Source organism: Atractosteus spatula, chromosome 2 (assembly GCF_055471065.1).
Source record: "Atractosteus spatula isolate fAtrSpa1 chromosome 2, fAtrSpa1.hap1, whole genome shotgun sequence".
Classification (NCBI taxonomy): domain Eukaryota; kingdom Metazoa; phylum Chordata; class Actinopteri; order Semionotiformes; family Lepisosteidae; genus Atractosteus; species Atractosteus spatula.
In genome coordinates, this window is record NC_142707.1 from 48,531,214 (window position 1) to 48,545,163 (window position 13,950).

A 13,950-nucleotide genomic window follows, 5' to 3' on the forward strand; every position below is an offset into this window, starting at 1 on the left:
CAAACTGCTGTATATGGAAAAATTCATAATCTGTATGACAGGCTTGTTGCCACGATACCAATTCAAGCCAGAACACGATCCTGAACTTTAAGCCAAATGGAATACAGAAAAATTTGCTTTCTTAGTCCCATTGGCAGCAGTGTAGGAGCTAATCGCACATGAGCCCCTTATACCTTTGAAATTTGAAATTTGCAAGTTTCATAGATGTCAAATAATAATTAGAAAACAATAACTTTACAGTAGCTCTCATTGTGTCCAAACTGTGTCAATATACAGTATACTGATGCACAGAAGAAACCACTCAGATCGAGTGGATTTCGTCAGATACTTTAAACATAGATTTAAAAATCAAATACAATGTGAACAAAAATTCAGGTCAAGGAATTGTGACTTGTTTTTTGCATGAAATGTAATGGACTGTCAAAATAGAAAACACTGCACAGTGTTTTCTATTGGAACCTGACCTCCCTGAGCATTATCACAATCTGTGAGTGGCAATGTTGACACGTGGACCTGATCAGGTTGTGATGGACTGCTGCGGGATGCTTCTTCAATCTTTTTGTGTCGCTGCAGCCAGCTGGCAACCTTTGTGTGGCCAAGGTTTTCCCCGGGTGCTGGCATTGATGAGGTGGTCCCTTGGACCTATTCAAGGCAATATTTTCTTGAGGTCACTCAAGAAACTAGTGCAATCCCAGTACTGTGAAGTCTTATCATTGCTGGAAAATTAACACTTTGCAATTTTTTATGGATGTCTTAACTTGCCAACAACTTGACAACAGCTGGAAATGGAGCAGTCAAAATAACCAACAATAGTGAAGAGATCGAATGCGTCAAGGTTTTCTGCTTCCTGGGATCCATGATCGACCGAACTGGAGACTGCGGCCCTGAAATCAGGCGACGAATTGCGTAGGGCCATAGTGCGATGCTGAGCATGCACCAAATCTGGAAGAGCAAAGACATCAGCCTCACAACCAAATGCAAAATGGTCCATGCTATTGTGTTCCCCATATCAATGTATGGGTGTGAAAGCTGGACCCTGAAAAAAGCTGACCGAAAGAGGATGGATGCTTTCGAGCTATGGTGCTGGAGAAGACTGTTACGGATACCATGGACAGCAAGGGTCACCAATAAAGAGGTTCTGGAGCGTATCAAGCCAGAAATTTCGCTTGAGGGAAAGATCACCAGACTCCGGCTCACTTATTTTGGTCACGTGATGCGATCAGATTCATTGGAGAAAGCAGTGATGCTTGGAATGGTCAGTGGAACAAGAAGACGAGGCCGCCAAAGAACGTGGTGGCTCGACGCCATCAAAACGGACACTTAGGTAGCTTAGGTATAGAACAGCTGAAAGGGAAAGTCCAAGACTGGAAAGCGTGGTGAGAGATGGCCTATAGAATCGCCAAGAGTCAGATACGACTGACCGGATAACATCATAACTTGCCAATAAATCACTGAACAGCAAATTCACTCTCAATCTGCACCTAAGGTTGTCTTTGTTAATGGAGATTCCTTCTCACGTTATCATACTCCCACCAACTCAGTCAGCAGTGAGCAGAATATTCATAATAACATCTCCACGCACACATCAGGTCTGACAAGGATAAATGGCACTCACTGGTGAATAATACACTTCACTTCTCTCTTTGCCACTGCTTCTGATGTTTTCTGGACAACAGAAACAGCAGTTTAATTTCTTTCCTGTCAATAGCTACCAAGACTGTAGATTATTTTTATTTACAAGCCCACAGTGAACAACAGTTAATCACCAGATGTGAATGGTATTTCTTTTATAGAATTTCTTGTGCTGCAGCCACTAGTCTGAAAACAATTAGACAGATGGGTCAGATATATGTGACTGTCCTGTGTTGGTATGGTGGCCTTCTGCCATTCGGGGGGGTGACCTGTCCCTCTCAGAGCTCATATCCTTGTTTCTCCGGACTAGTCAGCTGGCTGTATAAGTAGAACATCTCATTATCTGGATGTTCTTACAAACAGGCCATTTTCAACCAGGCCATCTTCATTACTCAAAAAGGTCAGGGTGATACAGTAGCTTTCACAGTTTTTCTGTTAATTAAAATGGTCATTCTGAATGGTTATTTGCACATGCTAATGCACACGGGTTGTTTGTGAAATTATAAGGCTTGAGCTCAGTGATTTGTATGCCAAGGAACCATTCCACTCAATTAACAACCCTGTTTGCTCACGTTTTAATATCTAACCATAATTATGGGCCCAATGAATTACTGATGAAAATGTTAAGACCATTAGATAAGAAAGGTTACAAGTGAGACAAGGCCATTTGGCTGGAAATTAACTACATACGCATACATAGTACATATTTTAATTCAACTAAACTTCCCTTTTAAATTGACCACAAAGCAAAATAAATTATTTGAATCTACAATAATTACAGGATTGAACTCAGAACATTAAGGTTGGATGTCTCTAGGACTTTTTTCAGTAGATTAAGACTACTGCTCATCTCTTTTACACAGTAGCTTCAAGCTAATTTACTGTGACACCACACATCCTGTGCTTTGGGTTTCTGTTTGGCTTGGCATGCTGACAAATTTGTTTGGGGTCAATTTACCGACATTTTCCTGTTTATCCGTATTAATTAGAAAAACAAGTCTCTGGAACTAGCACTCCCTCTTTCAAGAAGTTTTCAGTTTCTCACAATACTTTCAAGCTATTACAAAGGACCTTTTTTCAATGAGTCTTCTTATTTTGTGAAAGCCTTCTGCATAACTTGAATATTGCAATAAGAAGTCATATTACAAGATATAGCATCCTCACATCAAGCGTACACAGTATTGACAAGTTTTTCTTTCTCTTTCATTTATAAAATGCGTATTAAGAAGGACTGCCAGATTTCAAACCTAAAGCAGATGACCTTTTAAAAACAAATGGTAAAGTTATTTTAAAAAATACCATATGGAAAAAGACAAATAGTATGAGAAACAGAATATGGTGTGGTTACTTTAATCCCAGGATCCAAATATCTCTGTGGCTGGGTTGGCGATTGCATTGTACTGTACAAGGTTGGGCGACTCCTGCACTGTCATTTGCTTGAGCTATGTTGAAATTACTACTGACTGACCCTCTACTGATGAAGATGATATTTTGTAGGAGATCAACAGGTGATGACCAATATACAATGCTTGTGTTAAGTTAGAAACTTTATACTAATTACTTAGTATTAAGTAAAGCAACTTGAGAGAAAATACTGGGTTTATTTGCATTTACCATAAATCCAGGTAGCGAGCCAAGCAAAAATCTGGCATTTGATCCTAGTCTAGTTTCAGCAACTCATTCCTCTTCAGTCAGTAGGGATTATCAGATTGAACTTCACAGATGGTGCTGAAGTTAAGAAATTATGAGGCTACTGTACATTAGTAAAAGGAAAAAGCAGTTTATAAGTTTTACTACTTCATTTTTAGGCATTGAGAAACACATGCTCCTCCTGTCCCATATAGTATATGGCAATGATACATTAAAACTATTGAAAACATATTAAGGTTTTAATGTCTTTACATACAGTATGTAGAACAAATAACACAATTTAAGTTTCAAAGTTTGAGCATTTTATTGAATTAAAATATTCCTGCATATCCATTGTTCATACAGCCAGTTAAAATTCAACAAAAGAAATTCTAATTTACCAATTCTACAGACTTCATAAAGAATGCTTCCAAAAGAGCTTATGTTTCATCTGATGCAGTGTAGTGATAATGAAAGTCCATGCTCATCCTGTCTGGTGGTTTCTTGGTATCTTGGCCAGTCTGCCAGCTCTTCCATACAACTCTGTAAGATCCCTTGAGATGAGAGATGGACTATATCTGTCAGTATGTAGATGAGTTCCTTGATGAAGTTAATTATCAGAACAAAATGTGTCGAAGTTTTCCTTCAATGTCCTCAAAGCCCTAAAAGAGAAGCAGGTGACGTTACTGTACTGTAAAGAGTTCAGAGTAGGGAGCTGCATCAGAGTGTACTGGCTGCAAAGGAAAACCTTCAGTAATCCTTTGCCAACCACAAAGTGTTACATTACCGAAAAGTTTACCGACCATGAGGGTTAAGGCCTTATGGGAAAAATAGGGTTAGGGAACTGATATCACGATTCAACTTATTAAAACATTTCTTTCAAGTACCATATAATAAAGCAATGACATCAGACTAAAGTAAAAGACAATGTTATAGAAATAATATTGTACAGATGGTTTTTACATAAATTTTTAAACATTGCTGTTCCACTTCCTACACTTACTCTGATAGCTTCCTCATTTGTCTTTATTGTATTGATTCGGAGAGTCATTTATACCAAACAATCAACCAACAGCAACTTATCAAGCACTTTCATTTTTTCTTCTCAGCTCATCAAGGATCTAGATTGCTTAGTGACACTGGACTCTTTATCTTTTCTCACACGCTTACTAGCCATTTGAATTTATTTATCTATTATTTATAAAATGACTATCACTTTTATTTAGGAAATCACTATAACTAACACTTCTTTACACAATCAAATATTAATAACCATCAAGCCCAATGCAATAATATACACTAACATGGGCAGAACACTAAGAATGTGAGAGAAGTTGCAGACACATCTCGAGCCAGCATGCATTACAGCTCACGGATGGTTCTCAAACTGGCCAATACTCAAAACCGGGGATTGTGCAAAGGAAAAAGTTATACAGAAAATTCAGCTCAGATACACAAAACCACATGAGGTAAATCTGCATACAGTGAGGGATTACTGTAAGGATTTATTAGTTTTTATTTTTTATAAAGAATGAAATGTATGTTATTCTTTCTAGTTTCAGAGTATAATTAACCATTATTTTTTCATTTACATTTATGTAGATGCATGATCATCTACATCAAGAAAGCAGTTTTCCTCAATTGGAATATTTGTCTTTGGCCACCAATATCGTGTAATCTCTTCAGCTTCCAATACCATCTTTATGAAAAAGAATTTGCTGACTCCTTCCTGGGTGGCACAGTGGTACAGCAGTTAGCATTGCTGCCTTGCAGCACTGGGGTCCTGGGTTCAGTTCAGGACCTGGATTGCTGTCTGCATGGAGTTTGTATGTTTTCCCCACATTCACCTGGGCATCCTCTGGGGGCTCTGGTTTCCTCCCACAGTTCAAAGACATGCTGGCAGGTTAATTGGCTTCTAAGAAAACTGGCCCTGGTGTGAGTGTGTGTTTGTGAGATTAGCCTGGGATGGACATATGGCCCATCCAGGGTCTACCTTGCCTTGCACCTGTATTTTGCTGGGACAGGCTGCGTTTCCCCCTAAGACACTGAATTGGATGCAGAGGTAAGAAAATGGATGGATGGATGACTTCCTCCCTTGTGTTTTCTTAGGTTAATAACTAAATTGAGAAGCAGACATAAAAAAGACAGGTGTGGTCATGCAACATTTACTATCAACAAAGAGAATGCCTGCATTGTTTTACTTTTAGATTCAATGATGTGTGAATACCCAGTAAATACTAATGTTTTAAACAAAATCATTTAGAATAACCAGATATTATTTTGGGTGAAAATACCTTTCATTAGTAGTTTATCATTTTCTTAACAGCATCAAAGCATTTCCATTTGTCAGGTATATAGAAGGGCTCAAAAATGTGAGGAAAGGGCGTGTCATATCCACACACTCTGGTAATAGGGGCCTCGAGGTTCAGAAAGCACTCTTCCTGTGAAGACACAAACATGGCACATGATAATCAGCAACAATCACTGGAGAAAGCAGTGAGCTGCGAATTGAAGAGTAGTACAGTATAAATGTTAAACATGTCTTGAATATGTAAGATATAAAATCATTTTTGCAGGGTAGAGATAGTTCTAAATAGCATTGGTATACGCACTTCGGTTACTGCCTGAATATTTTAACATACAGTATACACATAATAAATCTCATTCATGTCTGGCGCTTTAAAATTTAAGGGACCTTCAAAAAGCACTGTTTGGGGTGATTTTTTTCACTTTTTTGATTCATTAAAACACTGACGATATTTTTAAATCTACCCTTTTAACTTTTAAATGTGAATTAGAACAAATGTGAAAAAATAAGCGGGACAGGTCTTCATTCGGTCCACAGGTTGAGCCCTACAGGCAGGGCATCTCCAGTACATGAATGGGCTATGTCATTTTCAGTGTGAAAATGATCGATTGCTTTTGAGATTTTGTGGACTGGAGTCGTTGACTTACTGTAACACACGCCAGTGACTTGTCAGGCAATATATCTATGATATACAGTGTCCTGACAGAATAAAAAGAGGAGAGGCCCTGGGCTCCGGCACCATCGTGATCCAGCTGGCTCAGTCCTACATGATCAGCTCCATGAGGTCAGGCAGGCCGTGTGTGTGCTTGGACAGCTGCTGCTGTTTTTGCAAGTCCTGGGAGGTGTGAGGTGCGCAGTCAAGACTGGCAGCACAGCAGGGTCTGCACACCTGCACCTGCACACCAGTTCAGTAGAGCTCTGCCACAGGTCTGTCACTGCTGACACTGTAAAGGATGGATACCTGTTTTGTTACTCAGTGTGACCTTTAACCCTGGTTCAGGTTGTTACTGTGGGACTACTACATTGAGGTCTCCACCAACCAGCAGCTGTGGACAAAAGTGGTGGATCGGACAAAGGTGGCCTGCAGGTCAGACAGTCCTCTCTTTAAACCTATTTCTCTCTACCCCTATTTCTCTATTTCTGACAAATATATATAACAGAGAGCACTTATTGGAGATTGCTGAGCAAGTAAAATACAGTTTACTTATTTAATATACTATCACACATGGGTCTGAAAGGGGAAGTGATTGTCCTTTAGAATATAACCTGACATTCTGTGATCAATCTAGGTAGGTAAATAGGGCAAAAGTGACATGACTCCATCATTTTTGATGTTTTCTAATATTCTCAATGAATAAAATACATGCTAGTTATTAACAAAGCGTCCTCCAGGCCATTGAGGTTACTCACAAGTATCGTACTACTTCTGATAATGACCTCTATTGCCAGACCTTGCCAGAACCTAGCCTGGTTTTGGCATGTTGGGTAGCAGAAGTATACAAGGCAAGCCTGTTCGTGCTCTGCCTTCCTGGTGAAGATGCAGATCTTCTAGCCAGTGGGTAGATTTGGGAGGGTTCCAGCCACCCTGAAGGACTGGCGGAGTTTTGCAAAATGAATGATTATTTCTGATTACATTTTCCTCATGCAATAGCAACACTGGTACTCTGATTGGTTTTGACAAGCATGTAAAGAAAGCTATTGTGCTGCTCTTATCAGAAATCTCATTTTCTTTTTTTTTCATTTTAGAAAATTGAGTTGGACGGCAAAAATGTTTTAAGCATTTTCTTATGCTGCAGTATTTGAAACAGCGATGATATCATGGGTAAACTAATGCCTGCATTTTCATGAAAAATGTATTAATTGCTGAACTAGAGCCCTGAAGGGTGACTGGGACCAGTTGCCATAGAAGTGGCAACATTTTTACAACAAAATGCACATTGTTGCAGTAGGAATGGGTGGGCAAACAAAAATCAATTTTTCTTTGGCAATTTGCAGGAAAACACTAAATTTCCTGTCATCATACCAAGAGTAGCCTTTTCATGGAAATTACATGCACTGTCACTGTTATATAAACGTGCTGTCAGTACAGAATGGCTGATCCAGATTCTGAGGATTCAGTTTAATAAACAGTCCAAAAGAAAACAGCATTAAGTTTTTGGGTATAGTTGCTGGTGCTGAGAAACACTTTCAGGGAATTTATTATAATCACTTTTACTGTAACAAAGAAATTACTGAAAAATGTGTATATGTGGCTTTTACTGATATAAGACTGTGGAATCTTATAGCTGGCAAAGGTTTCCTTCAGCTCAGCATTTGTTTGACACTGCAGCAAAATAGAAAATACAATGAGCTCAAAACATGGCACTGCAAAACTGGTCACTGACTTGCTACACTGACAAGGCTATATTCACAAGCTAAGAGTAGGTTTTGTTTCAGTTTCTTTAAAGTTGTTGACATAATGGCTCTATAAGAAAAATTAAACAGTCGTTCAGGATGACTTGACTATCAATCATTGTCTCTTTTTAAAATAATAATCTCTGAATAATCCAATACAATGAACAGTGTTTTCCATGACATCTTTTATATACGTGGCGTATATCAAAGTAGTTCTTGTGAGATGCTGTGGCTCACACAGAATTCAAGAAGACCTATGCCAGAATGCCAAGATCAATAGACTATTCTATGGCTGAGACCACAGAGAGGGAGCACACTGAAAATCCACAGCAACATTTAATTCTATTGTTTAATAATCAGCATTGCTTCAACAATATTAATTTTAATATTGCATCATTTTAATGGGTCAAAATGTAAGTAGGGTTATACATGACATCAGAACAGTAACAATGGCACACAGATCCATACATGTAAGTGGACGGCTTAACTCTTATCATGCCCTGCTGAGAGGCTGCAAACCGGTGATTCTGGAGAAGCAATAATAAAGTAATAAAAAACAAAATGTTACAATTTGTAGTTAAATACTTTGAATTGAAATCATTGTTAAAATTATTATATATATTAAAATTTTACAATGCACTAGTAAAATCTAGTTTTCAAAGTTATATTTATATTATTTTTTTAGATGCAAGCTAAAAAATTTAAGTCTCCAAAATTACACAAAACCCAAACATATAAGAAGGTAAATACTGTATTTACTGCAAGGCCAATTTTACTCAGACTCTTTAAGATATTTTGGCATTAAATCAGTTGTTTCATTTACAGTGCACTCCACCTTCAGGCAGCATTTATCAACATGTACAGTGTAAAATAACTGCAATTCAACTCAAAGTCTTTCAGCACCCTCTGAACTTTTCTGATAATAATATACATTTACTGTATATTTAATATTTGAGCAGAGCCTAGGAAGAGTAGGAGGCGTCTGGTAGAAAATAACCAACGATGATGCAAAAGTGTAGATCCCTAAGAGGGGACCATACAGGTTTAAAAAGAGGGTCATGGGCAGTAGGTCACATGTGCTGGCATCTTAGGAGCCTTACAGTAATCGACTTTGACTGAGCGAAGGAGCTTACTGCTTACTATCTGATTAGAGCTAATGTAACAACGAAGAAATCTGTGATGTCAGAGAAAATAAGTGCTGATCAAGCAGAACAAGGCCTAGCACAAACTCAACATCGCTAGATACAACTGTCTTTATCATAAAAGAACTTTAAAATCTGGGGACATGAGAAATTTCAACTGTGGATACAAAAATCCTGCCGATCATGTAGATCGTAACATATCTGAAGTTGCGTCACTTAAAGCAGAATTAGATGAGACGTGTCTATAGATAAGGGGTGCACTGATCAAGATTTTCTTGGCAGATACCAATATCGTATGATTACCCAAATATATCAGCTGATACTGATGCCAACGATGATGATTATTTGTAATTGCAGGTAGTTGGTATATTTAGTTCAGCCCCCGAATACAAAATCTAATATCATAAAGTTTAAAAATATTTAGTATCAATGTCTCTTCAAAGAAACATACTGCAGTAACTTCTGAATTTTTATGTTTCGTTACATTGTAGTAGAAACTGTATACATGCAAGCATCATTGCTGAGTTCACCACAGAAAAGACCAGCATAAAATGACGGCAAAGTTTTCTGCATTAACAAATTTGCCACTTAACAAAAGAAGCATTTGGTTTCAAACTGGACCACAAATACATTCACGAGCAATGCAGACCAAGATGGAAAAAAGAAAAGAAAAGATCCAAAAAATGTTGGGGGTATTGTTTAGTGGTGGCAGTCTGAATAATAAAACCAGTTCTGGTAGTGCGAGACAAAACCCTATTGCAGTGCAAGGTGTAACAAGGCTCCAGACTTTCAATGAAACAGGTAGAATCCAGGGTCTTAAACACTCAATAATGAATGAACTTTCTGAGCTTTAAATTCCTTTGAAAGTGATTTATTTTTAGTCAGCAAGACAACTGCTGAGGCATGTACCCATTTTTTCTCTAGTCCTTCAACTTCCTTGTCCTTTGCTATCTTCAGGAAATCATTGTATTCAGAGAGGTGATGTACCCTGTGGAGGTTTATTAAATTTGTTGTAATCAAATCCTTACACATCCTGCACATCATTGGATACAACAAAACTGGTTACTTCTACCCTGAAAAGTAGAAATACAATGTTTCAGTTGTTGAGTTGTCTTCACACCTGAAGCTGAAAGGTTGTGTTCTTTCTACTTTTTAGTATGGAATTAACCTTTACTTGTATCACATTTTGTGTGCGTCTCCTTCAGTGTTCTCCATTCTCGTCATTATTTAACTCATCTCAAATCTTCCCTGGACTGCACTGTGACTCCTTGCATCCCTACAAAAGCAAACACGCTTTGCCTACATATGTGATTTGTTATATATGGTTTATATATCATCTTGTTCATACTTGAAAAGCTATTTTGTGGTAAATCACCACAGACAGGCTTCAGCTGATTCAAAATAAAAGAAAAAATCAATGGTTAACTTCAATTTTGTATTACATTTATGGGCTCTCACATTAACACATATAACAAAACCGTGATCTTTATGATTGCTGAGCACGATTTGCAGAAGCGTGGCGAAATTACCAGAGGACCCAAGTGGAAAAAATGAGAAAGTGCTTTTAAACTCAGATCTTAGCTACTACCAACCACATGATCTAGGGTGGACTGAATGGCCTTGTCAAGGTTCTAACCTATCTTATGTTATTAAGTAAAATGCAAACAGCATTATAATGCAGCACAATTTTCAGTAGTAATTTGGGATGTGTGAAAAGACACTAATGTAGGTGTCTGTTTGTGTTCTGTATAATCTTTTGTTACAATCCTACAAGATTGAACAAGCTATGGTAACAAAATCTGGCTTCCACCTCATTTTCAAGAGCCTGCCAGAGATATGTTTAATGTTAGGATCCTTTCTTACAATTAATGGAAAAATTAATAAAAAATGTGTTAAAGCCAGTTTATCAAAAAATGCACAATGAATGAAAACTCACATAGCAAGATGCGAAAAAAATATTTTTAAAATGTAAAAGTACAGAATTTAAGGATGTAACATGGGAGAAAAACATAAATAGTTAAAACTTAGGTGAAAAGCTTAAAAATGGCAGAAAATGAACACATCAGTGTCAAAGTACTTTATATACATCAGCCGCAGGAAAATAAAGATATATTTTATCATTGTAGAATTTTGCGTTTTTTTAAAGAATTTGTTGCCAGAATTACACAAAAGTGTATTAATTTGCTAGTGGCTTGGAAATTCTGGTCAACAGAGTGCCACCTACTTGTCCGATCAGCACAACCTACAGTACAGGTATTAAAAGTAATATACTTTTGAATCAATTAATTTTAATAGTTCATACCCACACTAACTTGAGGATAAACCTACCAAGAACAGGACTGTACATAAAAGATTATATCTTGAGTCTAAAATGTCCTACAGTAAAGAACACACCCACATGATTCATAGACATTTCATAATCCTGTAACTGATAAAGAGTAGACTGAACACTAGCTTTTGTAGCAGGTGTGGTTCTTCCATAAACTTTAGTATCCTCTCAATGTCTGTATATTTCATAAATAAGAATGCACTTATATTCAGAAACAAGTCACACTTAAAGAACCTTTAAAGTGCCTAAACAACAGACATTTAGAACACTGCCATGAAGAATGAAAAAACATGGACATTTAAATTCTTTCATCTGGAGAGAAATGACCTGCAAATAACAGATCAGTCTGTGAGAGCTCAGCATAACTCCCTAGACTAGAAGAATAACTACAGATCAGAACAAATCCTGTATTTAATGACTCTATCTTAAATGAATGTGTACTTCTGTGTATAGTGTATACAATATATTTGAAAAAGCCCACTGAAAATGAAAATGTATCTTAAACTTCTACAAACAAATACTGTATATTAAAACTGTATATATATACATAAAGAATATGTTCATTCACCGTTTTAGAAAACTGAAATTGAATGCTTTCCTACCAAAGTCTGCTTCTGCTCCAACATGGTCCATTAGGCTCCATTGATACAAAAAAAAGATACTTTAGTTTTAATAAAATGGTGCACCGTCTAACACTAGCCACCTCAAGGGCCTGCCAGAATCTAATTATCCAAAGCTTGCAGATAACGTTTTCCCTGTCAATTCACAACAGTATAGATTCTGCCTTATTGTGGGCAAACATTTCTTCTAACATGTGAACATTCCCATTTTGCAGCTGTTTTGCTACGCCTGTGATTTTGAACATTCTAACATACTGTACAGACACAGACAGCATGAACCAAATGCTTCCAAACTGGAGAAACCACGCCTATAAGAGGAAACTGTTAGCACACATATCTGAAGTTGAACACTGACTGCTAAAAGCTGCAAAAATGTTTTTCCTCTCTAAGATTTGCCATTTTAGAGTTTAATAATAACAAAAGTAATGATAATAACAATAATAATAAAATGATGTATGATGTGACAGCAGACTAATCAGAATGTTTAGGAAACAGTTTAAAAAAAGTATTATATTTTGGGCATCAAAAACTAGAAAAAAAAAGATTGACCTCTAGCATGCTTTTCCAAACTTAATGTGCTTCTGGATTATGCATGGTGGGTAAATTGTTTACTTATGTGGAAGAACTCCTGCTAATTGAAATTAATTTGAAGTACATTGTATAACAGAAATGAAAGTATCTATTAATTCAGGCAGGATAATGTTTCCTTCTATTGAATTCAAAAGGCCATATTGTAATATATGTATATGGACTATATACACAATATATACTGTATACAATATAAGTAATATTATAATGTCTTAATGTTAAGGAGCATGTTTTATTATGAAACTCCTTACTTTACTTGTATGTAACATTTTTGCAATTTAATGTGATATGCTATGGTTGCAAATAGAAACAGGACAAAAAACAAGAAATGACTAAACTCTTACAGGATTATGTATCTTTCATTACTTCCCAATTTGCTCTTTTTCAATCATTCCAGAGTATTTGAAAGGAGTGAATAGAAGTTCTGGTTACAACAATAATAAATAAATAATAACAACAACAATTATTATTATTATTGAACATCATCGGTGGAATAAGGCCCTTTCCCTGACAGGAAAGATACAAATGTTTATGTTGGTTTTATTTCACTGTGACGTATCGGCTGTTTGAAATGCTAGAATTTTGTAATTAAAACCAGCATGCCATTAGATATCAAGAAAACAAGGACAGAAAACAATTCAGAGCACCCAGTCGTACCAAGCAAACAAACATGAAGAATACTTCTCATTAAGCGAATCTTTATCTGCGATAACGCAAACCATCATCACGACCTGTGAGGGCGGACAGAGAGACCTGAGCAAAACGCTGCTCAAGAGGATAAATCTCTACCACCTCCATGATGAATGTTTTTGCAATTAAATTATATTTGCAAGAACAAAAATTCCATAGTACAAGTGTATAGAAGCAAGATAAGATAAGCAACTGACTCTTGAGATAAAAAGGAAGAAGTTATATAGTCATGGGCCCTACTCAATATTATTTGCTTGCAAGTCTTGGTGTGATGTAACTTTATGTATGTTAAGCAAAGCTGTTTGGAATATAAGAAAGGTTGCAAATGAGAGTAGGTTATTCTGCTCATTGAGTTCAATTTTTGCTATTATGATGAAGCAATAACGCGATAGGCCAGTTCCTTCTTGTAAGACGCCAGGGTATCAGCTTTAACGGCATGGCTGTGGAACACCAAAGCAGATGACTGAGGAGTGATGCATGAAAAAAGGTGCTTTATTTTCCTCATTATATTGGGTAGCTAGGTTTCCATAGAGATGAATTAATTAGTTTTTGTTACCATACCAGTGCAGGCTTGTTTCATTTTTTAGAGCTATGCACTAATTTTAACACCTTACCTAC

The 13,950-nt window shown here is 36.9% G+C and overlaps 1 protein-coding gene across 1 annotated transcript in view; it reads right to left on the minus strand.

The window, feature by feature from the left end:
- Positions 1-3,567: 3,567 nt before the first annotated feature.
- The window catches only part of bckdhb (branched chain keto acid dehydrogenase E1 subunit beta), a 117,517-nt gene continuing 107,134 nt past the window's right edge, over positions 3,568-13,950 (minus strand). Inside the window, exons 10-11 of the mRNA XM_088934267.1 lie at positions 5,556-5,702; positions 3,568-3,923 (exon numbers count right to left, since the gene is read on the minus strand). Of these exons, the coding sequence (XP_088790393.1) occupies positions 5,562-5,702 (141 nt within the window). The 3' untranslated portion in view covers positions 3,568-3,923; positions 5,556-5,561. The remainder of the gene's footprint in view (positions 3,924-5,555; positions 5,703-13,950) is intronic.